Source organism: Colius striatus, chromosome 16 (assembly GCF_028858725.1).
Source record: "Colius striatus isolate bColStr4 chromosome 16, bColStr4.1.hap1, whole genome shotgun sequence".
Lineage (NCBI taxonomy): Eukaryota > Metazoa > Chordata > Aves > Coliiformes > Coliidae > Colius > Colius striatus.
The window spans coordinates 8738759-8765792 of record NC_084774.1 but is presented as its reverse complement, the minus strand read 5'-3'; the positions used below and the strand labels follow the sequence as shown (position 1 = coordinate 8765792).

The following is a 27034-nucleotide window of genomic DNA, read 5'->3' as shown; positions in this document are numbered from 1 at the left end:
CAGCACCTTCCTTCCCCTTTAGCCAGAAAAGCGCCCAGCACCCCGGAGAGCCGAGCTCTGCCGAGCGGTGCCGAGCTGTGCTGAGCCCTGCCGTGGTGGAGGGGTCCTGAATAGCACCATGGCTCGGGTGACACGGCTGCTGCCTCCTGCCCTGCTGCTGCTCCTGCTCCAGGGAGCCCCAGGTGAGTGGGACCCAGCACCCTTCCCAGGCACACGGCCCCGTGCAATCCTGCCCTTTGCCCGCTGCTGTCGGGGCTTTTCTCTCACCGCCACCCTTCCAGTTTGCTTTTATTCTCAGCTGAATACTCCAGCACATCCCCAGGGCTCCCGGCCCTCCCTGTCCTGCAGCCTCAGCAGCGGCCCTGGGGAGTGTGGGATGGGGATGTCTCTCTGTCCCCTGTTCTGGGATTGGGACCAGGAGTCTGGTGATGCCCTGTGCTGTGTCTTGGCTCCAGAGCCCCTCCTCAGCCCTAAACCCTCCTGTTGCTGTGCCCAGGTGTGGGTGCCCAGGCAGATCAGGACTTCCAGCTGCAGCAGCCCCAGGACAAGGTGTCAGTGGCAGCAGGGGAGACGCTCACTCTGACCTGCACCTTGTCTGGAGACCGTTTCCTTGGCCCTGTGAAGTGGCTGAAGGGCTGGGGCAGTGGGAACGAGACCATCTATGGGCCAGGGGGCTCCTTCCCCCGTGTGAAGAGGACAGTGGACAAGTCCAGCACAGACTTCAGCATCCGCATCAGGGACGTTCACCCCGGGGATTCGGGCACCTATTACTGTGTGAAGTTCAGGAGATCAGTGGGAGGTGAAGAGCTGTTTCGGCATGGAAAGGGCACAGAGGTGTCTGTGACTGGTGAGTGGGGGTCCCAGAGCAGCCCCTGGCCCGTCCCAGCCCGGTTGGGCTCGGCTTGGGGCGTGTGAGGCTGGGGCCAGGGCGGGCTCCTGTGAGCCATCCCCGGGCACATCTGTGGGAGAGCCCGGTCCCTGCAGCCCCGGGGCTGGGCAGGGGGGCAGAGCCCGCTGTGATGGCCCCGCGCTTCCCCCCGCAGCCAAACCCTCCCCCCCGGTTGTGTCCGGGCCCAGCCGCAGAGCGTCGCCGAGGCAGTCGGTGCCTTTCACCTGCACCAGCGGCGGGTTCTTCCCCGCGAGCATCAGCGTGAAATGGGCCAAGAACGGGACGTCGATCTCGGCTCAGCAGCCCAGCGTCACCGCTGGGCAGAAGAAATCCTCGTACAGCATGTCCAGCAGAGTGAGGATGGAGCTGCAGGAGGACGACGTGCGCTCGTGGCTGTCCTGTGAGGTGCAGCACCCCACGCTGGGGGCCCCGCTGACGGGGACGTACCCGCTGCGCGACGCCCTGCGAGGTGAGGGCTGCCGGGGGCTGCCGGGGGGGGCTGGGGCAGGGCCCGGGGCGGCGGAGCCGGGGCCGCCGGGCACCAGCGGCTGCTTCTCTTGCCAGTTTCCCCCGGCGTCCTCCTGGACGGCGACTGGCGCGGCCCCGTCGAGCTGAACAGGACGGTGAACTTCACGTGCCGCGCGAAGGACTTTTACCCGGGAGACGTGGCCATCAGCTGGCTGGAGAACGGGGTGGAGATCAAGGTGGAGAACAGCTCCCGGGCGCTGCCGACCCCTCGGGGCTTGTTTGAGCAGAGCAGCGTGCTGGAGGTGAAAGCCACGGAGGAGAAGAACGGCTCTGCCTTCACCTGCCGGGTGGTGCACGATGCCCAGGACCCCGTCAGCAAGAGCTTTGCCCTGCGGGTCTCTGCCCCAAGCAAGGAGGGGCTGAGCGACCGGCCCCTGGCAGACAGCGGTACGTGAGAGCTGCTGGCGTGGGCTCCGGGCTGGGCAAGCTGGAAGAGCTCACCCCCTGAGAAAGCTCGAAGTCCCTCCAGGATGTGCTTTGAGGACGCAAAAGTCTCCGTGGTTGGGGGTGTGGGGGGGTGTGATGCCGTTGGGCATCACCTGGCTGGGAGGCTGCGGGGACTCTGGTGGTACCAGCGTTCTCAGGCGCAGATGGATGGAGCTCAGGGGTCAGTCTCATCCCTGGGCACAACTGTGAGACACCCCGTTCCCTGCAGCCCCGGGGCTGGGCAGGGGCGGCAGAGGCCGGTGTGATGGCCCCACGCTGCCCCCCACAGCCAAACCCACCCCTCGGTTGTGTCTGGGCACCCCTGAGGCAGTCGGTGCCTTTCACCTGCATCAACGGCAGCTTCTTCCCCAAAACAGCTTCACATCCCCTGTCCCCACCGCAGGTACAAACCTCCTGTCCAGCCCCATCTTGTGGCTTGGCATCTTGCTGGAGAAGGGGCTTCTCAGCGGCCTCCTCATCTTCATCTTCAAGCGCAGGAGGGAATGAGAAAGGAAACAGCAGAGCCACCGCTTCACCGAGCTCCGCGTCAGACCCGGCTCCCCGGGTGCCGGTGCCGGGAGCGGCGGCTCGGGGCTCGGCTGTGGCGTTGTCGCGTGAAATAAAGAGAACGGGACACACGGGCTGCCGGGGCTGCTGCCCTCTGCTGCTGCCCCCCCGGGACACAGACCCCCCTGCGCCCCCGGCCCAGCTCCCCTGCAGCCGTGAGTCTCCCGCGGGGCTGGGGCTGGGGCGTCACAGAGTCCCCAGCGCTGGGAGGGACCTGCAAAGCTCCTCCAGTGCAACCCCCGGCCAGAGCAGCAGCACCGAGAGCAGGGCACACAGGGACCCGTGCAGGGGGGCTGGAGTGGCCCCGGAGATGAGCCTCCACAGCCCGTGTGGGCAGCCCCTGCCAGGGCTCCCTCAGCTCAGCAGGGAGCAAATTCCTCCTTGTGTGCCTTTGGCACCTCTTCTGCCCCAGCTTGTGCCCGTTGCCCCTGGTCCGAGGGGTTGGGTTTGTGCATCCCGAGCTCAGCGCTGCCCATCAAGCTGCTCGGTGCTGCCCACCCGTGTCCCAGCGCTGCTCACCCGTGTCCCAGCGCTACCCACCCGTGTCCCGCCGCTGCCCACCCGTGTCCCGCCTCTGCCCACCCGTGTCCCGCCCCTGCCCACCCGTGTCCCGCCGCTCCCCACCCGTGTCCCGCCGCTCCCCACCCGTGTCCCAGCGCTGCCCACCCGTGTCCCGCCCCTGCCCACCCGTGTCCCGCCGCTCCCCACCCGTGTCCCAGCGCTGCCCACCCGTGTCCCAGCGCTGCCCACCCGTGTCTCGCCTCTGCCCACCCGTGTCCCGCCCCTGCCCACCCGTGTCCCAGCGCTGCCCACCCGTGTCCCACCGCTCCCGACCCGTGTCCCGCCGCTCCCCACCCGTGTCCCGCCGCTGCCCACCCGTGTCCCAGCTCTGCCCACCCGTGTCCCGCCGCTGCCCATCCCGGTGCCCGCCCTGCATTACCCCTCCGGGCCGCCAGGGGCCGCTGCGCGCGCGGTGCGTGTTTCCGTCCGGGCGCGTTTGGCGGCGCACGCGGCGGGGCGGCCCCGGCGGGGTTTGGGCGCTGCACCGCGGCAAGATGGCGGCCAGGGAGGAGGCGCTGAGGGAGTTCGTGGCCGTGACCGGCGTCGAGGAGGAGCGAGCGCGCTTCTTCCTGGAGTCCGCCGGCTGGGACCTCCAGGTAGCCCCCGCTGCGCGGGCGGGGAGCGCCGGGGCGCTCTGCGGCAGGCTGGGGCCTTCCCGGGCCCCCCGCGCGCTGGCGGCTGCGCGGGGAGGGCTCGGCCGGGGCCGGTGGCGGCCGCGGCCCCTCCGGGCTCTCTCGGGAGCCGGAGCGGGGGTGACGTGTAGACGGGAGCGAGGAGCCGAGGCGGGGTCCGGACGCGTGTCAGGCCGCTGGTGCTGCGGCCCCGACGGCCCCAGGTTGCGGGGCAGAGCCGGCACCGCTCCCCGCGCCGGTCTCACCCCCCCCCCCCCCCACCATCGCGTTCAGCAGCGAGTCAGACACTGCTGCCGGCTGACACGAAAGCGGCCGCGTCAGAGCAGCGCTTTTAGCATAGTCCGTGTGGAAAATGCCGCAGAAGGAAGGGCTGTGGCCGGGGCAGCTGCTCCAGCAGCGCTGCGCTGCCGAGCGTCCCGTCACAGCACAGCCAGACGCGATAAGCTGCCACAGGCTCGTCTCTGCTGTGACCTCCGATGAGGGAACGCTCTCGGTGTGGTGTGTGTGAGGTCGGGCAGGACAGAGCTCCAGCTGGGTGATGTGTGGGGGGAGGTTGCTGCTGTTGGAGGGCGACTGCCGGCCCCCTGAGAAGCCCCCGGGGTGTTCCCTTGCAGATTGCACTCGCCAGCTTCTACGAGGACGGGGGTGATGAGGACATTCTGACTCTTCCTCAGCCAGCACCCAGCTCCATATCCAGAGGCACTGCAGCCAGGTGAGGAGGGACCTTCAGTTCAGGCCCATCTGTTTGTTGACACCTTGTAAACCTGCCGGTGAAGCCACAGTTGCTGTAGCATTGATGGATGTTGGTTTTCAGGAGCAGCAGCTCTGCTGTGGCTCTGCTCTGCCCCCTGTGTCTCTCTGGAGTCACTGGAGCCTCAGTGTTTGGACGTCACAGGCACAGATGTTATTGCACAACTAACACAAAGATCAGTTGGGACAGCCTGCCTCAGTGCCCAGGGGAAGCTTGCGTTGTGTCCCAGGCTCAGAAGACAGTGGGTGTCACCTTCACTTGAGCAGATTTGTACCTCCAAGGGGGAAATGTTTTCCCATTTTGAGTCACCTGAGCTGACCAAGTGGAGCATTGTTACAAAAAGGAGTTAGTTTTGCCTTGCCAAATACCTGTGCAGCTGGGAAACACTCACTGGTCTTAAAGAGGAGCTGTGAGGGACAAGTGCTCTCAGTTCAGGCTCTGGTGAAGAAAGTCCCTGTTGCAGAGGAAGTGTGTTAGTGGGGATCACAGCTAAGAGCCTCAGCAGAAGCAAGAGGGGAAGGATGTGGAGGCTGGACTGGCCTGGGGCCTGGAGGAGGAACCTGTGCAGTAGTGGCAGCTCTTTGGAAGAGGCCACAAAATCCAGAAGCTTCCTCCCACTGTGGCTTTTCTGCTGGGGGTGGGCGGAGGGAGCCGGGAGCTCAGCTCACCTGGGTTCCACCACTGCTGGCCTGTTGTTTCGTAACCAGTCACAGCTCAAAAGTAGAACAGGGTCACCCAAACAGCTGGGAACAGGAGCTTGTGGTTGAAGTGTGTCACGAGGCTGATGTGCTTCTCTCTGGCTTTTGCAGTGACCACAGAGTAACATCGTTCAGGGACCTCGTCCATGCGCAGGAGGATGATGAGGAGGAGGAGGAGGGACAGCGGTAAGCTGGCAGTTAAAGGCTTCAACTCTGTGTGTTTGTGCCTCCCTTTGTTAAAAAGCAGATTGAAGTCAGTAGGAAATTCCTGTGGAGAGAAACTTGCTGCGAGTCTTGTTCACCTTGGGAACAGAGCTGGTCCGTCTGAAGCCCAGCCTCATCCCTCTGTTCCTCCTGCTGGGTCTGAGAGAGGAGTTATCACTTTATTGCTGTGAATCAGGGGATAGTCTCACAGTAACTGGCATAAGAAGAAAGTCTGTGCAGTGCAGGGACTTCTGAGGGGCTACAGGGGGAGGTGCAGTGGTTGTAGGTCTCTCATAGATCCGGAGTGTGCAGAGAGGAGCCGGATCCTGCCGTGGAGCTGCGGGTCCTGTCCCGCGTCTCTCCCGCGGGAGCAGCCTGAGCCAGCAGCTCTCTGCTTCCTGGCAGGTTTTATGCTGGTGGCTCAGAGAGGAGTGGGCAGCAGATCGTGGGTCCTCCCAGGAAGAAGAGCCCCAACGAGCTGGTGGAGGATCTGTTCAAGGGAGCCAAGGAGCACGGGGCGGTGGCGGTGGATCGGACGGCCAAGAGCGGCGAGAGCAGCAAGCCCAAAGTGAGGAGTGACCGGTTCTCCATCCTTCTGTGCCCTGTTTCACTTGGGGCTGCTGTTGTGGCAGCTCTTGGGTGCTGTGGAGCCCTTTAAAAGACAGCAAAACCATGCTTGGTGCAGCTGCAGTCCCTATGCCACAGTGCCAAGGAAACTCACCTGTGCCACGTGTGTTAACTTGCCCAACTGGTCACTGTGCCTGTGGGACAGTCCATAGTGCAGGTGCCCTCCAACCCCTCTGCTCACCCATAACGGTGTTTGGAGCAGGGAAATGATCTCTCTTGGCTTTGGGCCGCTTTAACCTCTCTGCCCCTCTGTCTCGCAGCCCTTTGCAGGGGGAGGGTATCGCCTCGGCGCCACTCCCGAGGAGGAGTCTGCCTACGTGGCAGGGGAGAGGAGGCAGAACGCTGCTCAGGATGTGAGTACCCCTCTGTTCTGAGTTGTAGATGGCACTCGAGGCATTTCTCTGCTTGTGAGCCCAGAGACCTGTAAAGCTCAGTAGAAATTCAGAAGTATGGCAGATCCTGCTTGTGTTCTGATTGAAGCAGTGGGTGTCTGGGCCTTGGGGAGCAGCTTTCTGATTGACTTTGAATTAAGAGTCTGAGCGTTCCTTAGAAGTGCAGATGGGGAAGAGCAGCGTGCACTGGGTGATGGGCACTGCCAGTGGTGGAGCTCAGGGCACCAGTGCAAGACCAGTGCCTGGTCTGTGAGCCAGTACCCACCTGGGCCCTGGTGGGAGCTGGGTTTGGGCTCCTCACCTGGCACATGCTTCAGCCCTGCTTATCACAAAGGGGGGCTGTGGTGCCACCTTCCAGGCACTGATACATGACTCTTACTTATCCAGTGCTTTGGGCTTTCCCCTCTGCCAGTCAGGAACATTTCACTTGGCCTCTGCTTGTTCTGAGATACGTGAGTCAGGCTGATGGTTGTTTGGGGGCTGCTGCAGGTGCATGTTGTGCTGAAGCTCTGGAAGAGTGGCTTCAGCCTGGACAGTGGAGAACTGAGGAGCTACCAGGACCCATCCAACGCCCAGTTCCTTGATGATATCCGCAGAGGGTACGTAGTGAGGGGACAGAGCCTGTGGAGCACAAGCGTGTGTGGGATCAATGGCACCTCTCACCTGAGCTTTCTTAGAAGAGCTGATTTTAATGTGGGAGCTGTGGGAGGGCAGACTCAACCATTTCCTTCAGATGAGTGGGAAGTGGCCTTGGTTTGTGTGGGGCCTTGAGAGCTTGAAGGGAGCAACTAGACTGAGAATTTCTGATGCATCGTGTGACTCCAGGTGAGGGCCCCCGTAGTTCGTGTCAGCTAATAGGGAAGTGTGCATCTGCCTTGTTCATTAAACAAGGGCTCACTGCCATTCCTGAAGTCCCAGAGGTCTGTGGCTGCCACTTCTGCTCTGTGCTTTCCTGCTCCTTCAGGCAGCTGCCTTAGGACGTTGTCTTTGCAGGGAGGTCCCGGCAGAGCTGCGCAGGTTAGCACGGGGCGGGCAGGTGAACCTGGATATGGAGGATCACCGTGATGAGGAGTATGTGAAACCTAAAAGTGTCTTCAAAGCCTTTACAGGAGAAGGGCAGAAGCTGGGCAGGTGAGAAGCCAGCAGCAGTGGGTTGCTGTGTGTGTGATGTGAGAGGCACTCGGGAGCTTCATCTTCCTGAGGGAAAGGCATGTGGTGCCTGGGGATGGGGGTGCTGGTGGTGCCTGGGGAGGGAGGTGCTGGTGGTGCCTGGGGATGGGGGTGCTGGTGGTGCCTGGGGATGGGGGATGTTCCTCAGAGAGGGAGGGAGGCTCATGGCGTGCGCAGCAGCATCTCCAGGTTACCCTGCCCTGTTCCTGTGGGGGTATGAGGCATGTGATGTGGTGCTCCAGAGGGAGATGCTGGAGGCTGAAGTTCTAGAGGAGTTCCTGCTGACTCCTGAACTCACTTCCAGCCCTCATAGGCGTCCCTTGCCCGGGAGCCCTGGGAGGGGGGCAGCTGCCAGGCAGGAGCTCGCTGCCAGGCCACAGCTCACATTTACCAGCTCACCTCGTGTCTGTCCTCAGCACCGTGCCCCAGGTGATGGGCAGCAGCTCACCAGCCCAGCAGGCTGAGAACGAAGCCAAAGCCAGTTCTGCCATCGCCATCAATGACTCGGAGCCCGTCACCAACATCCAGATCCGCCTGGCTGATGGGGGGCGGCTGGTGCAGAAGTTTAACCACAGTCACAGGTGGGTTACGGACTGGGAAGGCCTGAATGCTGCTGCAGACCGAGCAGGGCCGGGGCAGATGTTCAGATCCTGCTGCCCTGGGCATCCTTGTGTGTATAGGTGAAGAGGGATGAAGTTGTGGAGGGGTTTCAAGGCGCGTGATGCCTGTGGGCAGGGTAGGCTTTGCAGCGATGGGTTACAGTGAGGAGCCTCAGTGTTACCAGTGGAACTTCCCTTCCTGTCTCTTAGAAAAAAGTGAATCTCTTCTAAGGGCTTTGGGAGCTGTCAGAGAATTAGGAACTTGGTTCAGCTGTTCTCTCGGTTCAGGGCCAAAGGGAGCACTGAGGGGTGCTCCTGCAGCTCTGGGTTCCCTCAGACGAGCAAAGCTGCTCCTTCAGCCTGCTGCTTCCTTAGACTGCTCTCCTGAAGTCCCCTTCACCTGCCTGATGTCAGAGAGGGTGGACATTTATGCTCCTTCCCCCAGTTTCTGTAAGAGAATGGAGCATGGTACAAAAAGTTATCAACCCCACCTGCTACAACTGGGTGTGAGGAACTGAGCCAGTGTCGTGTAGGTTGTGCTGTGTGTGGTGAGCTTAGTCCCTGACAGTGGCAAGCAAGTTGTAGCTCTCTTCCTCTTGAAGGGCTCAGCAGCTTTCAGTTCCAAACAGCCACCTGACAGCATGGGCAGTGTGAAACAACGTTTAGCTGCAAGGCTTTGGCCTGTGAAGCAGCTCAGAGTGTTTCATGAAACAGGAGCCTCTGGAGAAGGGTAAATGGGGGTTGTCTGTCTGTGGCCTCTGCTGTCAGCCAGAAAACAAGTGCAAGCAGCTGCAGGGTCGGGTGCTGCGGCAAAGATGAGCCCAGGCTGTGGCCCTGCAGTAACAGGATCACTCTGCTGTGGTTGGTCCCTTTGCACAGGATCCGTGACATCCGGCTCTTCATAGTAGATGCCCGGCCAGCGATGGCTGCCACCAGCTTCATCCTCATGACCACCTTCCCAAACAAAGAGCTGACTGATGAGAACCAGACCCTGAAGGAAGCCAACCTGCTCAACGCCGTCATCGTGCAGCGGTTGACATAGGAGTGGCCGGGGCCGTGCCGGGGCCGTGCCGCGCGGGCTCACAGCTGCTCGTAGCTCTGGGTTCTTAGGTCTTGGTTGGACTTTTCATTTTGGTCTTTCCTCTTTAGTTGCATTTCCCATGGTTTTTGGTTTTTGGTTTTGGTGGACTTGGTAATAAATAAACGAGAGGAATGTGTTTTGGAAGGAGCCACAGCCCGTTGTGCCACAGCCTCCCAGCAGCTCCCTCTGGGGGTTGTGTTCTGCGCTCTGGAGGGAGGGGGAAGCTGTAAGATGAAGGGAGCTCCCAGGGAGCAGTTTCTGTCCACACCAACTGCCTGCTCCTCACAACCTTCATGTTTTGCCCTCTCCTCTGGGGTCTGCTGCAAGGTGCTCCCTGGATTTTCACACACTAGATATAAAAGCGTGTGAGAATGGGCGAGCCGACTGCCAGGGTGATGGTGACACTGGTGTAAAAGCATCGTGGGGGGAGTCTTTGTGAAGCAGTGGGGAGAACTCTGATGTGTGTGTGCAGGTGCAAGGTTGAGCCCTTCTCAGGCTTCTCTGGACAGAAAGCCCTGACTTCCCTCAGCAGAGCTCTCAAGGGGTTCATCGCAGCACCTGCCGGCTCTGCCTGCACCTCCCCAGCAGTCAGGCTCACAGCGGTTTCCATTTGCTGGGTTGCATTTCTCTGACAAGCTCTGCTGCTGTGGCTCTTTCTTTCCAAGAGGGCACAAAGCTGAATCAGCTTGGAGTGACTGGGAGGCAGAGTCAGATCTTGCTGAAAAGCAAGTTTTAGCTTAGGGGAGATGATGGAAGCAGCTCAGGTGGAAAATCTCTAGTAGCCTTTGATTTCTTTCCCATCCTCTGCAGAGGACTGGCAGAGCTGGACACTTGGGTTCTCCAGCCTTGTGTTTGGGGCTCAGCTCTCTATATCTGAACACCTGGAGTTCTCCAGCATCGTGTTTGGGGCTCAGCTCTCCATATCTGAACACCTGGAGTTCTCCAGCCTTGTGTTTGCGGCTCAGCTCTCCATATCTGTCTTTCCTTTGAACAGGGTGAGCTCCTTATGCCCAGATGAGAGGGACAGGGAGCACTGCTGTGGCATCACTTGCCCATGTTTCCATCCAGCCTTGTGCCAGAGCACTGGGCACTGACCCACAGCATCCTTGCCATCCTAGCCCAGGGCTTCAGAGCAGATCTCAGAGGCTGTGCTGAGCTGTGGGCCACCAACCATCAGCTCCCTCGGTGGTGTCCCTTTGGGAGAGGCTGCATCACCACCCTGCTGACTGCTTCCTGCCTTAGTCACTGTGCACCGAGTCCATCCCCTCAGCACCCTGAAGCTTCCAGGTCCTCACCTTGGCTGCTGTGGGGAGGTGCAGGCTGGGGGAGGGCTGGCAGGTTGGGCAGGTTCAGCAGGAGAAACTTGCTTGTCTGCTGTACAAAACTGAGCAGACCTTGGCAAGGGCGTTTGTGCAACAGTTCCTCGACCCAGCACTGAACTAACTTCCATGTGTTTCATTCCTCAGTGGATGTGGAATGTACAAAGCAACAAATCTGTAAATCATTGTGAAAATCACCATTAAAAGCCCACAAACCAGGAGCACAGTGTTTGTCCCTCTCCAGTGCCACTGCCAGCTCTTCTCCCATTCCAGACCTCTGCTCACTGCTTTGGGCTGCTCAGTGAGCAGCTTCCCAGGGCTGAGCTGTCCCCAGCTAAAAGAGATCCAAAACCCCAGCAGTGTTTTTAAAGGATCTTTTCTGGCAGGTGAGCCTGGGTTTTTCCTCCTGCCAGCGTGTGCCACGACCACGTCATCATCCCAGTGAACCAGCACAGAGGGAGGAGATTTCACTCAGAGCTCAATTCAGCCACAAGTGTCCCACAGCTCCCTTGTGGGAAGTGGCTCATTTTTAATTGTTCATCAGAGGATGAAACACCAAACTGGGAGCACTGGCTGATTCACCAGAGGCTGTGCTGCCATTCAGCAGGATCCTGACCAGCCAGAGAGTTGGGCAGAGAGGAAGCTACTGAAGTTCACCAAGGGCAAGTACAGAGTCCTGCAGCTGGGGAGGAGCAACCCCCTGCAGCAGCACAGGCTGGGGGTGACCTGCTGAGAGCAGCTCTGCAGAGAGACCTGGGAGTGCTGGTTGATAATAAACTGACCATGAGCAGCAACGTGCCCTTGTGGGCAAGAAGCCAGTGGCAGCCTGGGGACATCCAGCAGAGTGTGGGCAGCAGGGTGAGGGAGGTCCTGCTCTCCTTCTGCTCTGCCCTGCTGAGGCCTCATCTGGAGTCCTGTGGCCAGTTCTGGGCTCCCCAGCACCAGAGGGACAGGGAACTGCTGGAGAGAGGCCAGTGCAGGGCCACCAAGATGATCAGAGACTGGAGCATCTTCCTTATGAAGAAAGGCTGGAGGGATTGGGGCTGTTCAGTCTGGAGCAGACTGAGGGGGGAGCTCATTCATAGTTACAAATATCTCACTGGTGGGTGTCAGAGGTTGGGGCAGCACTTTTGTCTGTTGTATCCAGTGACAGGACAAGAGGTGATGGGATGAAGCTGGAACACAAACAGTTCCATTTAAACACGAGGATAAACTCTTTTAGTGTTTCAGTGAGGGAGCCCTGGCCCAGGCTGCCCAGGGAGGGTGTGGAGGCTCCTGCTCTGGGGGTTTCCAAACCCCCCTGGACACGCTCCTGTGCCCCCTGAGCCAGGGGAACCTGCTCTGGCAGGGGGTTGGGCTGGATGATCTCTAAAGGTCCCTTCCAACCCCCACCATGCTGTGATTCTGTGATTCTAGTTCTTGTCTCCACACATGCCATTTTGGGGACTTGCCCAAGATGTGCCCTTAGAGCCAGAAAGAGTTTATCTAACAGGCTACAAATCCTTTGTCTCCTGCTTTTACCTTGGTTAGCTGGTGGCATCAGAGGAGCGAGGTGATGACTAGCTGGGGTCTGTGGGCTGTAGCCAGCTGAGCTGGCCCCTTGGTGCCCCCAAACGAGGGTTGGCAGCCAGGCAGCACCTCGGCGAGCCGCCAGCCACGAGGATTTTGTCCCGCACATTCTGCTCACCCGAGGCGAAGCTTCACCTTCGGGTCTCCTCCCAGCTCTCCCTTTGCCGGTGGGATGGAAAGGTGATGAACGGGGCTGCGCGGTGCTGTCCGGCGGGAAAGGCGCGTTTTGCGGCGGGGCCGGAGGGTGGCGGTGGTGCCGAGGAGCTCCCACGCCCCGCATCCCGCCCCGCGCCCCGCATCCCGCCCCGCGCCCCGCATCCCGCCCCACGCCCCGCATCCCGCCCCGCATCCCGCCCCGCGCCCCGCATCCCGCCCCACGCCCCGCCCGCTCCCCGAGCGCTCCCCGCGTCCTTCTGTCTGCCGGCGCCGCGGAGACGCCGCTGCCGGCTCCTCCTGCCTCCCATTCCCCCGTGGGTTTGGTTTTGTAAGTAACGAGCTGCCCTTATCGGCCGGTGACGGGGTCTTTGCTCCTCGTCGCTGGACAAGGCTGAATCTTTCCACAAGGAGAAAGTGAGCTTCGTGCCACAGCTGCTTCTTGGGTGGGTCTGCAGGCCCTGGTGTCTTCCCTTAGAGGAGTGATTGAAAGGATGTCGGTGTGCTCCTGCCCTGCTCTGCTCCTCAGAAGTTGAGGCAGAAGGTTTTCTTTTGATAGCAGCATTGCTTTGGGGATCCTTTGTCACCAAGGAAAAGGACCTGGAGTTGATGTTTCTTCTGACTCCAGTTACAGTAGAGAACTGGTTTGGGGGGTTGGTGGTGCAGTCCCTTAAAACAAGATGCTTGCAGGGGTTTCTTCAAAGCCCAGCACTGCGAGGGGAGGAGCTGTGACATCCGTGCAGTCCTCGGGCAGCAGCAGGGGATGCTCAGGAGCCTGCTGTTCCAGGCAAGCCTGTGTCAGGAGCTGCTGTGAAAGAGCTGCTGCAGAACACTCTTGTTCCTGCTGGTGAACCAGAACGTTTGTAGCTGGAGACTGGTAATTTTCAGACAGATTTAACTAAGCAACAAAACTGATTTTCTTCCCAGGTTGAGGGTTTTCACTGGCACTTGTGTGGTTGGCACCTGCCACCATCCCAGGAAGGGGGTCTGGCAGCCACTCGAGGCAGAGCTGGGAAGCTGGAGCCCGGTTCTCAGCCATGCCTGCTGCCAGCTGTGCTTCCCTGGCCACCCAGCCACCTCCCTGATGAAGGAAAAGCCTTCCAGCTCCTCTTGTGCTTCAAGACTCAGAGCAATCTGCTCCCAGCTGTGTGTTTCTGTACCTGTCCTTCAGGCTCAGCAACAAGGAACGTAGGTGCTGGTGCTCTGTGTGGTGCAAAGGGAAGGAGGCATTGCTAATTCCTTGCTTGCTGGGCCCTGCTGAGCCAGTCTCATCCCTACAGCCCTCCTTAAGGAACTGTTTGTGTTCCAGCTTGTGCCCATTTCCCCTTGTCCTGGCACTGGGCACCACAGAACAAGAGTGGCCCCATCCTCTCAACACCCATCCTTTAGGTTGCTGAGGATCTCCCCTCAGCTTTCTCTTCTCCAGCCCAAAGTCTCAGGATCACAGAATCATTTAATGCTGGAATAAACCTTTAAGCTCACCAACAGATCCCCCAGGGCTGCCACAGCCACCACTGACCCATGGCCCTCAGCCCCAGGCCTTTGGAATCCCCCCAGCCATGGGGGCTGCAGGAACCAGGGGCTGGTGGGTGCTGGGGCTGCCTGGCAGCAGGGATCCTGCTGACCCCAACAGAGCCAGGGAGGGCAATCCTTTCTGGATCCCTGGTAGCAGGAGTTGTTCCAAAGGATTCCCAGTTACACAGTGAGTGCTGTCACACTGATGATGCAGCAGGCCCACACCTTTGGCAGCTCAACAGCTCCTGTGCCAATCACCTCTCCATTTACTGACTTCTCACTTTCTGACTTATTTACTCCGTTCCTAAATGCTTTCTCTCCCTTCTCTTCTGTCTTGCCTGCACTGAGCCCGTCTGTCCCAGCGCTGGGAGTTCCTGAAGAGACTCCAGATGTTCTCATTTACTCAGGTACTTCTCATGGCTCTTCATTAAATGAACTCCTTATTGGCCTACAGGCCCTGCAGTAGCACCAGCCCTTCCTCTCCCCTCTCACCCACCTCGCTGGCTGCTGCAGTCACGACTCCCACCCCAGCAGAAGGCAGCTGTGCTGAGTGGAGCCTGAGAGCTGGCTGTGCTTGGAGCCACCAAGGAGGGACAAACCTTCAGGGAACTTGCTAGTGGAACGTATCCAAATGCTGCCACTTGCTTCTGTGCCAAAAAAACCCCCCATTTGCTGGCTATGGACTTCTTTTTTCCTTTCAATGGGAAAGCTCTCTGGCCTGAGCAGCCCATCCCTGGGTCACAGAACCCTGAGAGAAGCTGCAGCAGCGTGGCTGGATGGGGGCTGTCTGTATCCTGCATTCCTGGGCCCTGGGCTGCCTTGAGAGATGAGGTGTCATCCTCCTGCCTCTGAGAAGGGGAGTCTGGAGAAGGGACCTTTCCTTTGCAGTGAGTAAACTCCAACACGACCTTGTGTCTTAAACTGCAGAGCTTTGGCTTCTCTGAGCCTTGCTCTGAGTACAGCAGAGGGATGGTGCAGCTGCAGCGATGCTGAGTGCTCCTCCTGTCCTCTCAAAGCTCGTTTGCAAGCAGCTGACAGCAGAAGCTCAGCACGGTGATGGAGGAGGCGGCCTCCAGACCCCCTGCACAGGGTGAGCTGCCTGGGTGCGCTCTCAGGCCCTGGCACACAGTGGTATCAGGCAGCTCATTGCCTGCAGCAATAGCCCCAGTGACTAACAGTGAGACTGGTGCTTTGCACTGAAATCTGCCCTTCCAGCACAAAGCTGGGGCAGGCTGAGAGCTCCCCACGCTGCAGCAGCAATCCTGGCACCCTGGCTGGACCCAGCAGGCGATGCCATCTCCTGTAGGGCACTGGGCACTGAGAAGAGGCTTTGGGAGGGTTCAGGGCTGAGCAGAACTAAAGCTTTCCTGGGCTGGAGGTAACTGCACGCTCATCCAGGCAAGGAGTGGGAGCTGCACAGCTACTCTGGGAGGTAACTCTTGGCCATTTGTTGGCTTTCTAATCCAGGAGCAGAAAATGCAGCTATTTGCACCTGGAGAGTAAGTGAGTGCCAAGGAGCCAGAGGATTAAGTGCCAAGTACAATTTCCCAAGGTACCTGGTGTCTGTCCAAACATAATTGTGTGGTGAGTAGGTACAAAATGGCCCAGGGAAAAAAAAACAACCCCCAGCTCTTCATCTGTCCTTTTGAGTTTCCCCTTGGGTGGGGGAGAGATGTATTTTGCTTTCTCATGGAGAGACAGGCTGGGATGTGCTGGTGGGAGACGGGGCTTTGGCTCCCGCTGCTGGCTGCGCTCCAGCCTGAGTGATATTTGTTATCTGGGATGTCAGCACTGAGGAGCCACTGACTCAGTTGTACTGGGGCTTAGTAACCAAGTTCTGACTCAGCCTGCGGGATCCAGGTTCAGATTAACCCCCTCTGGCCCAGCCTGAGCTGCAGATGATGCACGTTCCTATGGGCGCTGTGATGGCGCTCACGGGATGGGGCTCCTGTGCTCCCCGAGGGCTGCAGAGACCCTGAGGCGGATTTAACGGCTCTTGGCAGCCTGGGAGGAGGACAGGGAGGGGTCTGCCTGTGTTCCTCTGCTCTGGCCTCTGCATCTAAGCTCACTCTTGGAGGCTGAGTTTGCCTGTTTTTCATGAGCTGCCTGGAGAGACCAGACATGCCAAGCAGCTGATTAGGGGGCAGAGTGGCTGTGCCATCCCTCTCCTGCCAGCCTGTTGCTGTCTGCTTTCTGTCCCTCTGGAGCAGATTTCAGCCTGTGCCTTTGCTGTGCCAAGGGCTGCTGGTGGTGATGGGCTTTGTGCTGCGAGCACCGCTGCTGCCTTGGGAACTCAGCTGCTCCCACTCAGCCAGCGCTGAGTAACTGCTCCCGCTGCTCCTCACGTGGGAGTCGTGCTTGGTGTGTGATGCTGAGCGTGCTGGGCTCCACGGGCCATGGAGGAGTGTAAAGAGGGACTAAGAAAAGCACATTTCTTGTCTCCAGGCTAAAAGGCTACTGTAGGATGTGCATTGTCTTTGGGGAGGCTGAGGGAGGTTGGTAATTACAGGTCTCACTTCATAGAGAATGGAAAACGTACCCCCACACCTCCTGCTCTCTGCCACAGCCCTGGGCCAGGGCAGTGCCAACACCTGGCACCAGGGCAAAGCAAAGGGGCAGGGGCTTTCCACAGCCCTGAACGAGGAGTCAGAGCTGGGCTCCTGCTCTACCTGGACTTTGGTGGGGAGTGACTTGGGGTGAGAAGCTGCCTGTTCCCGCTGCCCTCTCCCAGGGTGCTCCAGCCTCTTTGGTTGCCCACTCTGGGTCTCACAGGCTGCTTCTCTGCAGCTGATGGTTGCTGGTGCTGAGGCAGGAATCCTGGGGTGGTTTGAGCGTATTCCTGCAGTCTGTAGCTCACGTAAAGGACTTCACCCCTTAGATCTCAGCGTGGCAGCCGCCCTGGGATGGGGAGGAAGTGCTGGAGCCAGCTTCACCCTTGAAGAGCACCGAATCTCTCCACTTGATTGCAGAGAGCCTGGGAACTACTGCCCTGAGAGTGTGCTGTACCACAAGCCCTGACAAGTTTCCTGCCTCCATGGGCAGGGTCCTGTCATGCTCCTCCCTCAGGACCTATCACTTCCCCTCCATCATCTCCCTCCTGGGGCCCTGCAGGTGTTGTATCATCACTTTTGTCACGTCGCCATCCAGCTCTGATCTGTGCCTGCGGTGCACTCTGCTTCCCCCACCACGTGCTGCTGAAGGACATGGTCAGGCCTGCAGTCATGCTTCCAGAAGATGCTGGGTCAACCCAAGCAAGAGCTCTCCCCCACAGGAGAGTGGTCTGCAGCGAGGTAAGCTCAGTGTTCCAGGGTGCTGCTTTCCCCCCTCTCTGTGCACAGCTCCCCTAGGAGCCTGCACCCACGCAGAGCCTGCCCGCACCCAGCAGCCCAGGGCTGTGGGGGTGTTTGCAAGTGCTGATGACTCAAGCTCGGGAACACATTGTTAGAGCAAGGCTGTTCTGTTGTCGTTGCTGACTTTGAAGAGAAATGGGCAGAGAGGTGCAGAGTGCTGCCCTGCCTGCTGACAGCACCAAGGGAACCAAGGCTGGCAGAGAAAGAATGCCTTTGTCATTTCAGGAACAGAACTGCTGTGAAAACGAGGTGCTGTGTGAGTGTCTCCTGGGTGGTGGTACAAGCCTGATGCTTCAGCCATCCCTGTGGGACAGGGCTGCTCTGCAATTTGAAATACAAAGGACCCAGCTCTCAGCACCTGCTCTGAAAGGCAGAAACTCAGAGGCACAAGCAGGCTGCTGCAGGTCCCTGGCAGGGGAAAGCAGGCACCCTGCTCCCCTGGCTGTGCACAAAGCAGCTGGGCCCTGCAGCCTGCTGGGCAGAGCAGCAGCAGTGCTTTGGCCATGGTATGGGCTGTGGAGGGGTTAATGTCAGTCCCTGTGTGAGGGAAACACAGTGCCTTCTGGAATGCTGCTCTATGAGATTGTGCCTGGGTTTGGGAACTGCTCCTGGTACCTTTCCAGTGAAGGTCTGTCCTCCCTCGAGGGTGGCTGTGAGTGGCAGGGAGCTGTCTGCAGCCCAACCACACTGGGGATGCCCACAAGAGATAAGGGCAAGTGGGAATTTGAAGAGATTCCTGACTTGATTTCCCTGTTCCCTGCTGTCCCTGTGACTCTGCAGTCTGTCCCTCAGCCCAGCCTCTTGTACCACTGCCCCGTGCCAAGGGTTCATCCCTCCTCACCCCCTGCTCCTCTGCAGAGCTCTTGCAGAAGAGGAGCTCACAGCCTTTTATAGCCATGTCTGGGCCAGGCCTGTTGCCTGGGGTGGCCTCCCACTTCTTTCCAGAAAGGGCTGTGTGTGTTTTGGGGGCAGGACAGCGACCTGCCTGCCCTGCTCTGAGCTGTGCTGGAGCTGCTCAGTGATCAGGAAAGCCAGAACATGGTGCAGACCAGGAACACGAGTCACTGATGAGTGTGGGAGCCTGAGCCTCAGCCAAGGCGTGGCAAGACAAGGTATCCTCAAGCCAATGGCATTGTGTCAGCAATAGCACACTCCTGTCTGCTGGGAGGCAGAGGTGTATCATGATAGGCAGCAGGTTCATTTCAGGGCTGGGAGGATGTCAGTGCTGTAGGTTGCCTCTGGGAACTTGCCAGGTGCTTGAGGCTTGGTATGGTATTTACTGCAGCTAACCACATCCAAGTAAAACAGGGGCTTTGCCATCAGCCCTTCTGCCTGCTGAAACCTCCCTTGTGCTCTCCCTGTTGATCTCCAGAAATCCCCTGGGCCCTGCCTTTGCAGTCTCTCTCCTCAGGCTGCCTCTGCTACAGTCCCTTTAAGCCTCATGCAGGTTGTACTTTTTAATCTTAAAGAACTTGAAGCACTGGATTGTGGTTGAATAGAATAGGAAAGGACAACGTTAGACCAGCTCAGCAGGCAGCTCTGTGCCTGGCTTTGGATATGTACCTCATTTACCTTAGCAGCCTGTGATGCCTGGGAGGAGAATCAAGGTGAAACACCAGGGATGTGGCCCTGGTGACAAGACAAGCCCAAAGGGAACAAACAGGGCAGATGGCTGCTGATCAGCTCCTGGCTTGGGGCTTTGGCTGGATGAGGAATGGATGTGGGCTGGTGGGCTGGAGAGAGGAAGAGATGCTGCTGGTGTGCCCAGCGCCCTGGGGAGAGACCCCTGAGACGTGAAATGCTGCTGAGGAGCCAGGCTGCTGCCCAGGGGCAGATCACCTGTAGGAAGCCAAGCTGACCCACCAAGTTCACCAGCAGATGCAGAAGCACCCCACAGCACCCCACAGCTGTGCCCACACTGCTTGTGGGGATCAGGTGATGTCCAGCCAAAGGACAGCTGTGTGTGTGCTGGGGTGTGAGGTTGTGACACATTTCAAGGTCTGAAAAAGCCCCTCAGAGAAGGCAGAAGATGGGCTGAGCAGTGGCTAGAGGCTGAGTGGGTGGGAGGCAGGGACTGATTGTCTGGTGTCCCAGCTGCAGGAGGAGCCAGGCCTGCCCCTCTGCAGGAAGCTTTGCTATGCTGCTGGGGGCATTCCCTACCAGATGACCAGCAACGCGCTCGGCTTTTTCCTCCAGATCTTCCTGTTGGACGTCGTGCAGGTGAGTGCCCATGTGAGATGGGCATGGTGCTGCCTGCTCACAGCCTGCTCACAGCCTTTGCCCAGGATCTCTTTCCCCTTGGAGCTGTGGTTCCCATTTCCCCTCAGCTGGAGCCATTCCATGCCTCCTTGATCATTTTCCTTGGAAGAGCCTGGGATGCTGTTACTGACCCTGCTGTTGGTTTCCTGATCAGCAAGAGCCCAAGGACAAAGTATGGCAAGCTGGTCCCATGGTGAGTGTCCAGGCTGGAGCCTCAGGAGGGGCTTTGCTGCACTCAGATTCCTTCAGAGCTTGCACAAGGAGGCAGCTGGGACTCCTCACAGGGAGTTTTACATGATTGTGGCTTACAGAGCATGTCACAGGGACACTAAAGATAACATAAGCTGCCTTGGAGTCCATATGGCGTTGCAGTGAAAGAGGAGTGTGCTGCAAACTCCCACACTTGTTGTTTCTCTGGGGCCTCATATTTTTGAGGCTGTGGGGTTTGGTGCTGAGAGTCCTATGTGGTGGCACCTGCAGGGTCTGGTGGTCAGCTGTGCCAGGAGCTCCTCCCCAGGCTGCAACCACAGGCAGATCTTGCACGGAAGAGGGTTGTCACTGCCCCCAAGGTCCTGCTGCAGGGCAAGGACTTGAAGTAGTTAAGAATAAACACTGGACGACTTAGTTTTCCTCTCAACATTTGTTTTTAGCCCCCCCCAGCCTGACTGATGGCCACAGAATTGAGCAAAGCTGCTTCCTCTCACAGATGTTGCTCTTGCAGTGGTGCTGGAGCTGAGGAAGAGGCCGTGTTACATGGCTCAGCTTGTGCAAGGAGAAGTGTGAGCACCTTATCTGAGCCACTCTGCTTCCTCCCCAGGATTGCATGCTCCATGCCCTTTGGGGTGCTCTGCTACTGCATGATGTGGTTCACCCTCTCAGATGCCACCCCAGCCTCCCTGAAATTCCTGTGGTACCTGCTCATGTACAGCTTCTTCCAGACCTGCATGACTGTAAGGAACCTGGGGCCTGGGGCTGACTCACTCAGCAGGAGATGGGGACACAGCCAGCTGGGGAATCCCAGCCCAACCTCCCCAGGAAGGGACCTGGAGCAGAGTGTAGGAGAGCTCGAGCTGGGCTCAGGGAGGGATGCAGGATGGCACAGACTGTCCCTGCAGGGGACAGTGCTGTGGACACTTGTCTGGGCCACCTGAGTGTGGTGATGTGAACTTCTCCATCACTGCTTTGTGAGAGAGGAGCAAATCACAGAGAGGGTGAAGAGCTGCCTGTGTGCAGGGGTGACACACGAGGCAGGGTCATCTGCTGTGTGTAGGAATGAGGGGGGCTGTGACTGGCAAAGCAGGAGCTGGGTTTGAACTGTGCTCTCCCTAGTGCTACCACGTGCCCTACTCTTCCCTGACAATGTTCCTGGGAGGAACTCAGAGGGACCGTGACTCAGCCACTGCCTACAGTAAGTGTCTGTGCCCCTACAGCCCCCATCCCTGGGAGACCCTCCCCAGAGGCTTTGAACAAGCTGAAGAGCAGATGGAGTCAACCAGAGATATGAAACCAGTCATCTTCTGCAAAGAACTTACCTGCAGAAACACTTCTTAGATGTGTATCTTCCCTGGGGAAGTCAGGACCCAGATTTATTAGCTCCAAACATTTACTGCTGGAGCCAAGGGAAAGAACCAGAGCAGAAACAGGCCTGCTCTGCAGCAGCTCTGGGTGTTGGTGCCTCCCATTCCACTCCCAAAGCTGGTCTCTTACCTGATCTGAGGGATGTGTCCCAGCAGCCAGGGAGTGGGTCTGAGGTTTCTCTCCTGGTCACCCTGGCAGGAATGGGGATGGAGGTGTTCAGCACGCTCCTGGGGTCTGCGATCCAGGGGCAGATGGTGGGCAGTTACCATGCCCCCACAATCAATGGCTGTTATGTCTTGAACGAGACCCTGCCCAACAGCAGCACCTCCAGCCTCACAGGCTCTCTGGAGAACACGGTAAGGGCTGCCCCAGCTCCTCCTGTGAGCTCTGGGGTGAGTGCTGCTGGCCCTGCTGCCAGCTCTGTGTGGTACCTGCTTTGACACTGCACTGCCTCTCCTCCAGCGCAGGGCCTATGTGTTTGCATCCCTGGTCCTGGGCTCCATCTATTGCGTGTCCTGTCTGATTCTTGTCTTTGGAGTCAGGGAGCAGCCTGGTAAGTCCATGGAGGTGCAGTTTGGAGTGGTGAGGATGGGGTTGCAGAGGAAGGTGTGAGGCTGCTGTGTGAGGGGCAGCGTGGGGCTCAGAAACACAACATGAGCTTGGACACTGACACCCAACTCAGTTTGTGCTAGACAAGGGAGATGCACTGGGGGAGGGAAGGTTCTGGCTGCTGGGGAGCTCCTGGGGGGAGTGTGGCCTGGGCCAGGGTCTGCAGCTCTCCCCAGATGCAGCAGCATAGTCCTCCTCTGCCTCCCACCCTGCCACGGTTGTTCTGGCAGCTCCAGCTCCAGCCCTGCTGTCTGTCTCTCCTCTCAGGGCTCCTCAGCCCCCTGGGGAAGGTTGAGATGCCCTTTGCCAGCTGCCTCAGGATGATCATGGGACACAAACCTTACACCCAGTTGCTGTGTGGCTTCCTCTTTGCATCTCTGGCTTTCCAGGTGAGAGAGCTGCCATGGCAGAGCTTGGGGGATGAGATGTCCAAGCAAGTAACCCAGACAGAGAACCTGAGACCCCCAGCCACGAACATCTCCATGTTGCTTTCCCAGATCACACAGGGGATCTTTGCCTTCTTCTGTACTCATGCTGCAGGGCTGGCTGGGAAGTTCCAGCATTTAGTGCTTATCATGTTGGTAAGTGAGCTATGGGCAGAGCTCCCTGGTGAGGAGGATGGTCCCTGGGTTACCCTAGCCCTCAGGCACAGGCAGCTCAGCCTCCTGGAGTCACTGCTACTGCTTCTGCCCATCAGCAAGGACCTCACCCAGGCAGAGACTGGATGTCCTGAGGGCTTTGCTGAGACTCCCCTTTGGTTCTCTCTTCAGGTCACAGCTTCTCTCTCTATTCCCCTGTGGCAGTGGTTTTTGGGGAGATTTGGAAAGAAAACAGCAGCATCACTGGGCCTGGCAGTGAGTTTGCCCATGGCTGGGCACTGAGAAGCCCTGCAAGGGGACAGCCCTGCCCCAGCCACTCCTGGCCTGTGGGGAGACAGCTTGGCCCTGAGCACAGTGTCCCCTGCTCTCTGGTTACCACGTTTAAGGCAGTAGCTGATGGCAGCTCTGCATTTCCCTGTGTGTGGGTGCTGCTGGTGGGGGTGGCTGTGGCTCCCAGAGCTCTGCAGGTGCAGGGAGGCCAAGGGACTGGCCCTGGGACAGTGGGGAAAGGATCTCAGTTCTTTTCAGTATCACCAAACCAAGAGCTGAGGCTCAGGCTGCGGATCTGGTGAGCAGTGCTGTGCTGTACCAAGGCACCAGGGTCCTGTGCACTTGCTGACAGCATCCTGTGGCCTCTGTCCTGCTCCAGGCTCTTGCACACTTGATGCCAGTGACCCGAGCTCTGCAGGGGCAGGGCAGGAAGGGCTGTGCACCGTGCTAGGCAGGGGCTGGGACACAGCCTGCTCACCAGACACATCCTGGCTGCTGCCTGGCTCTGCAGCTCAGCAAGGAAATCCCATTTGGCATCGTTGCAGTTAGGTCCTCAAACCCCATTGAGGCTCTGTCTCCAGATGCCTCCCTCACAGGCACTGGGTGTCAGAGCACACCCAGCTTCCCACTTTAAGCACCTGGCCCTCTATAACCCTTCCTTATCCATGAGGAGGGTTTTGCCTCCTGTGCCAGCCTGTCCAGGGCCTCCTCACTGCACAGGGGACAGAAACAGTTCTGTTTATGAAAGGTGTGGGGCAGGGGCCAGCGTGGCCTGTGGCTGGTGGATGGCTGCAGGCTGCCTGTCAGCAGCCCCTGGCACAGGTGCTTTTGTTTCTCTTCCTCTCACCACTGCAGCTGATCATCCCAGCCCTGGTAGCTGTCACCCAGGTGACGCACAACTTCCTGGCCTTCATCTTCCTGGTGATGATAGCAGGCTGCAGCATGGCTGTGCTCTACCTCTTACCATGGTGAGCAGAGGCACCTCTGAGCCACTTGTCAGGCAGAGAGGAGGGGAAGGTGATGGGGAAAGCAGCACCCATGACATGCCAAGGCTGCCTGTTTGCTCCAGAGTGGAGCTCTGCAAGGGGCTCTGCTCTCTCCCTGCTGCCTGGGGAGGGCCAGGAGCGGGTGCAGCTGCCAAGGGTGTCACCCAGGCTCTGCCCCCAGGTCCATGCTGCCAGACACGGTGGATGACTTCATGCTGAGGAACCCCAACTGCCCCAACCTGGAATCTCTCTTCTACTCCTTTTATGTCTTCTTCAATAAGTTTGCAGGTGGCCTTGCCGTGGGGATATCGACACTGACTTTACAGTAAGCCCTTACACCACCTCCCTCATTTTGCCAGCCCAGCACTGGCTCTTTCCACGGCTGTTTCCCAGAGTGTTGTAAGGAAGTGATGGAATGAATCACAGGGGTATCCAAATGCACCTTCCCAACATCTACTGGGAGAGGAGCAGAAAGGAGTGGGAATTCCTCAAAACTGGGCCTCCCATCCCAGACTCCAGAGCAATGGAGGTGTCTGTTTGCCTTTCTGTGGGGTCCCAGTGGGGCTGGGGGAAGGAAAACGGTTCTCTTCAGTTTTGCAGGTTACCGTGCTGGAGACTGCACCTACAAACCCTCCATCGTCCTCACCTTGCAGCTCCTCATGGCCCCTGTCCCAATAACCCTGCTGCTCATTGCCATCATCCTCTTCTGCCTCTACCCCATCAATGAGGAGAGGAGGAAGGAGATGAGAATGGAGATGGAGGCAATGGGGTAAATTTGAGCAGCCTCACCCTGGCTTCAGTCCTCACCCCACACACAAACATGGTGGGGAGGGACTGTGTGTCCAGCCCAGCTCCCTGTGCTGGGGCTGTGCTCCTCTCGAGGGGTGCACTTTCCAAAGGGTTTCAGGGTGTTTTTTTGAGGTGCCAGCTTTCATGAGTGGTCCTGTGCCTTCTGACAGGCATCAGGTCGAAGGCAGCAGCCGAGAGTAAAGCCCCGGCTGGAGGCGGATTTGCTGCGCTGCGGGGATGTGCTGCCCTGGGGAAACTCATCGCTTCCTGGCCTTTCCTGTTCCCCATCCCAACGGCCTGGTTTGCATCCTCACCCCCTCCCTCTCCCTGGCTGGCAGCCACAGCATGGGGAGGGGGTTCTGCTGCAGCCCCAGCCCTGCCACCTCACCAGAGCTGCTTTCTCCAGGGCCTGGCCTCGCCGCTCTTCTGGCAGGTCCTGACAGATCTGGGCAAGGCAGATGCGTGCTCTGCTTCTGGGAGAGACTGCAGTGCCTGGGAGGAAGGGCCCCTGCCAGCCCCAGAGTGCTGCTTGCACACACCAGCGTGCAGAGGTGTCACTGAGCCCTATGGGAAAGCAGCCACAGAGAGCACTGGGGTTGTTTGTGAGAGGAAACCATTTCTGACCAGTTTTTAGGGAAAACACTGCCAGGACAGTGCAGGTCTGTACTCAGGCAGTGCAGGTGTGTGCTCAGGCTGCCCTGTCACAGGGAAGGGTTGAGCATTTATTTGAACAAAGGTGAAGTTCAAGCCAGTGTTGGTTTCAAGCATGTGCAGAGACAATGATACCTGGCAGCAGGGTGGTGGAAGCCAGCTCTGTCCATCCCCTGGGCCTTGCCACATCAGTCACTCCTGGGAAACCAGGAGCTTCTCAGCACAAGAAGCTGCCACACTGCCTCCAGTCAGGGAGCTGGAGGGCTCTGGCAGCTTGTCCTGGGTTTTGAGAGGTTATGGCAGGAGCATCAAATGAACATCCAGAAGAGAAGCTGAGCTGCTTCAAGTCATAGCCCATAGCTCCAGCTCCCACAGCAGCATCTTGAGAGAGCTGCTCAGCACCCCCACATCTCTCCTGGCAACAGTGAGGGGGCAGAGAGGGGAGGAGAGGAGAAATTAGCCCTGTCACAGCTGGTTCTGCTGAGCCACACTCAGCCTTGTGCAGAGGCAGAGAGTGAGGCTGGTTATTTTTAGGGCTGGGGCTGAAGCTGACCGTTGGTTGACCTTGCAGCTCTCCAGTCTGATGCACACTGGCAGGATCTGAGCAAATTACTCCCCAGTTGTGCTCTGAATTAATTTGAAGCCTTAAGCCTTGTGGTGCAACTCAGCACTCAGTGGGGGAGACAGTGCTGTAGAGCCACGTCAGGGCACCTGCAGGACAGACACAGCAGGCTGCGTTCAGAGCAAGCTCTCAGGTGCACAAAGGGCTGCTGCTGCTGCTTCCTTTCCTCTCTTCTGTTTGCTTGCTTTTGTGTTTTCTGGACTGTGAAGGAGCAGGGAGCTGCTGCTGGCATGCTGCAGAGCAAATCCTGTCCCATTTACCTGTGTATCAAATCCTGTCCCATTTACCTGTGTACCAAACCACATCCCATTTCTTTTTTACACCACTAAATCTGAATGGTCACACTTTTTCCTCTCTGTGTGTCTTGTGAGTTCTACCAACAGATGATCCAGAGGGCAGGGAGCAGTCTGGGCAGAGTTCACTTGTTTTCAAGCCTTTCTCTAGAGTTTAGATACCAAAATCCAACTTGAACCTTTCCTGGGGCTGGGCCCTGAGCAGTGAGGGATGGTCAAAGCTGGCTGGCACGTCCCTCTCAAAGTACTGCTTGTTGCAGAGGCTGGTGAGACGAGCAGGTTCTGCCGAGGAGTTAAAAACCAAACCACCCAGGGCGAGAGCTGTGAGGAGGCTGCGGTGCCTGACGTGTGCGAGCGTGCCTGCAGCAGCGTGGCAAAGGCTGCAGCGTGGGCACACACCAGCAGCATTTTCCCCTTTCAGATCCTTGTTTATGGCTGGCCCTGGTAAGGAGAGCAGGCCCAGCCCTCCAGCGAGACAGCATTCATCAGCCAGGATGAGAGCACGCCTCTTCTTTTCCTGTTGCTTTTCATCGCGACTCTGGGCCTCACACATCAGCCCTGATACCATTTCAGCATTTAAAAGCTGCAAAGCAAGGCACGGGAGCAACTAAAACTTGCTTCGTCCTGTTGTCTGCTACGAGTCTCCTCCTCTCCTGTCCCATTTTAAGGCCCTTGCTGAGAATACTGGCTTTTTATTAGTGTCTTGGCTGTCCTTGGAACTTCCCTGTTCCCTCGTGGACATTTGAGATCATCCCCTTGAAGTACAGAAATAGGACACTTTGAGGCAAAACCCCCTGAGCCTGGAGCAACTCTTTTTTGACTGAAAAAAAGGAAGTAGTTGCCGTTGTTCCCAGAAGAAAGCCCTTTTGGATGTGGGATTGTTCAACCCAGCAGGTCTTTTGTTGAAGCTGCCCCAGGAACGGGGCCGGCTGCGACCTCCCCCAGCCCCGTGAGGAGCAGCCACCATTGCACAGCGTCTTCTCTCCTCTCTGGCTGCTCTGAGCCGAGGCACGGACTGGTCGCAGGAGCTGAGGAGACGCCTGAGGGCCCGCTCTGGGGCAGGGCAGCGCCGGCCCCTCAGCCTTGGCACCCTCAGTTCTCCACCGGCCCAGCGCTCCTCCGGCCCTGCAATGGCGGAGACGCAGGCCGAGCCCGACAGCAGCCGAGCCCCAGGGGGGTGGTTCGCGGCCGGTGTCGGGGGCTCGCTGTGCCCGGTGCGGGGGGAACTTGGCGCTCCCTCAGCGCCGGGCCCCGCGTTTCCACGGCAACCGCGCGGTGCCAAGATGGCGGCCGGGCGGGCAGGAGGCGGGAGCGGCGCGGGGGGGGAGCGCGGAAGATGGCGGCGGC

The 27034-nt window shown here is 58.6% G+C and overlaps 3 protein-coding genes across 3 annotated transcripts; all 3 read left to right on the top strand.

The window, feature by feature from the left end:
• The first annotated feature begins 29 nt into the window (after positions 1-29).
• Positions 30-2473, top strand: LOC133626933 (tyrosine-protein phosphatase non-receptor type substrate 1-like). The gene is made up of 5 exons (XM_062009154.1): positions 30-182; positions 497-847; positions 1044-1358; positions 1454-1804; positions 2247-2473. Exons 1-5 carry the CDS (start codon positions 119-121, stop codon positions 2348-2350), a joined length of 1185 nt encoding a protein of 394 aa, XP_061865138.1. The 5' UTR covers positions 30-118; the 3' UTR covers positions 2351-2473.
• A 968-nt stretch (positions 2474-3441) lies between these two features.
• On the top strand, positions 3442-9272 carry NSFL1C (NSFL1 cofactor). Its single transcript, XM_062009286.1, has 9 exons — positions 3442-3567; positions 4218-4315; positions 5164-5238; positions 5662-5824; positions 6144-6236; positions 6765-6874; positions 7269-7406; positions 7862-8026; positions 8924-9272. Exons 1-9 carry the CDS (start codon positions 3466-3468, stop codon positions 9084-9086), a joined length of 1107 nt encoding a protein of 368 aa, XP_061865270.1. The 5' UTR covers positions 3442-3465; the 3' UTR covers positions 9087-9272.
• Positions 9273-16884: 7612 nt separating this feature from the next.
• LOC104551192 (sodium-dependent lysophosphatidylcholine symporter 1) lies at positions 16885-24322 on the top strand. The gene is given in 14 exon segments (XM_062009444.1): positions 16885-16971; positions 19126-19251; positions 19359-19483; positions 20108-20274; positions 20594-20698; positions 21067-21224; positions 21331-21421; positions 21745-21866; positions 21975-22058; positions 22248-22331; positions 23202-23314; positions 23514-23657; positions 23925-24101; positions 24292-24322. Coding segments are annotated over 14 exon segments (1614 nt in total).
• Positions 24323-27034: the final 2712 nt, after the last annotated feature.

What these genes read in the sequence shown, in the direction of transcription:
- LOC133626933 (XM_062009154.1), top strand. Translation starts at nt 119, where the DNA reads ATGGCTCGGGTGACACGGCTGCTGCCTCCTGCCCTGCTGCTGCTCCTG. An exon ending in CCTGCTCCAGGGAGCCCCAG is followed by an intron (nt 183 to 496) that starts GTGAGTGGGACC and finishes TGCTGTGCCCAG; the next exon opens with GTGTGGGTGCCCAGGCAGAT. An exon ending in CCGGCCCCTGGCAGACAGCG is followed by an intron (nt 1,805 to 2,246) that starts GTACGTGAGAGC and finishes TCCCCACCGCAG; the next exon opens with GTACAAACCTCCTGTCCAGC.
- NSFL1C (XM_062009286.1), top strand. Translation starts at nt 3,466, where the DNA reads ATGGCGGCCAGGGAGGAGGCGCTGAGGGAGTTCGTGGCCGTGACCGGC. An exon ending in GGCAGAACGCTGCTCAGGAT is followed by an intron (nt 6,237 to 6,764) that starts GTGAGTACCCCT and finishes GGGCTGCTGCAG; the next exon opens with GTGCATGTTGTGCTGAAGCT. An exon ending in GAAGGGCAGAAGCTGGGCAG is followed by an intron (nt 7,407 to 7,861) that starts GTGAGAAGCCAG and finishes GTCTGTCCTCAG; the next exon opens with CACCGTGCCCCAGGTGATGG.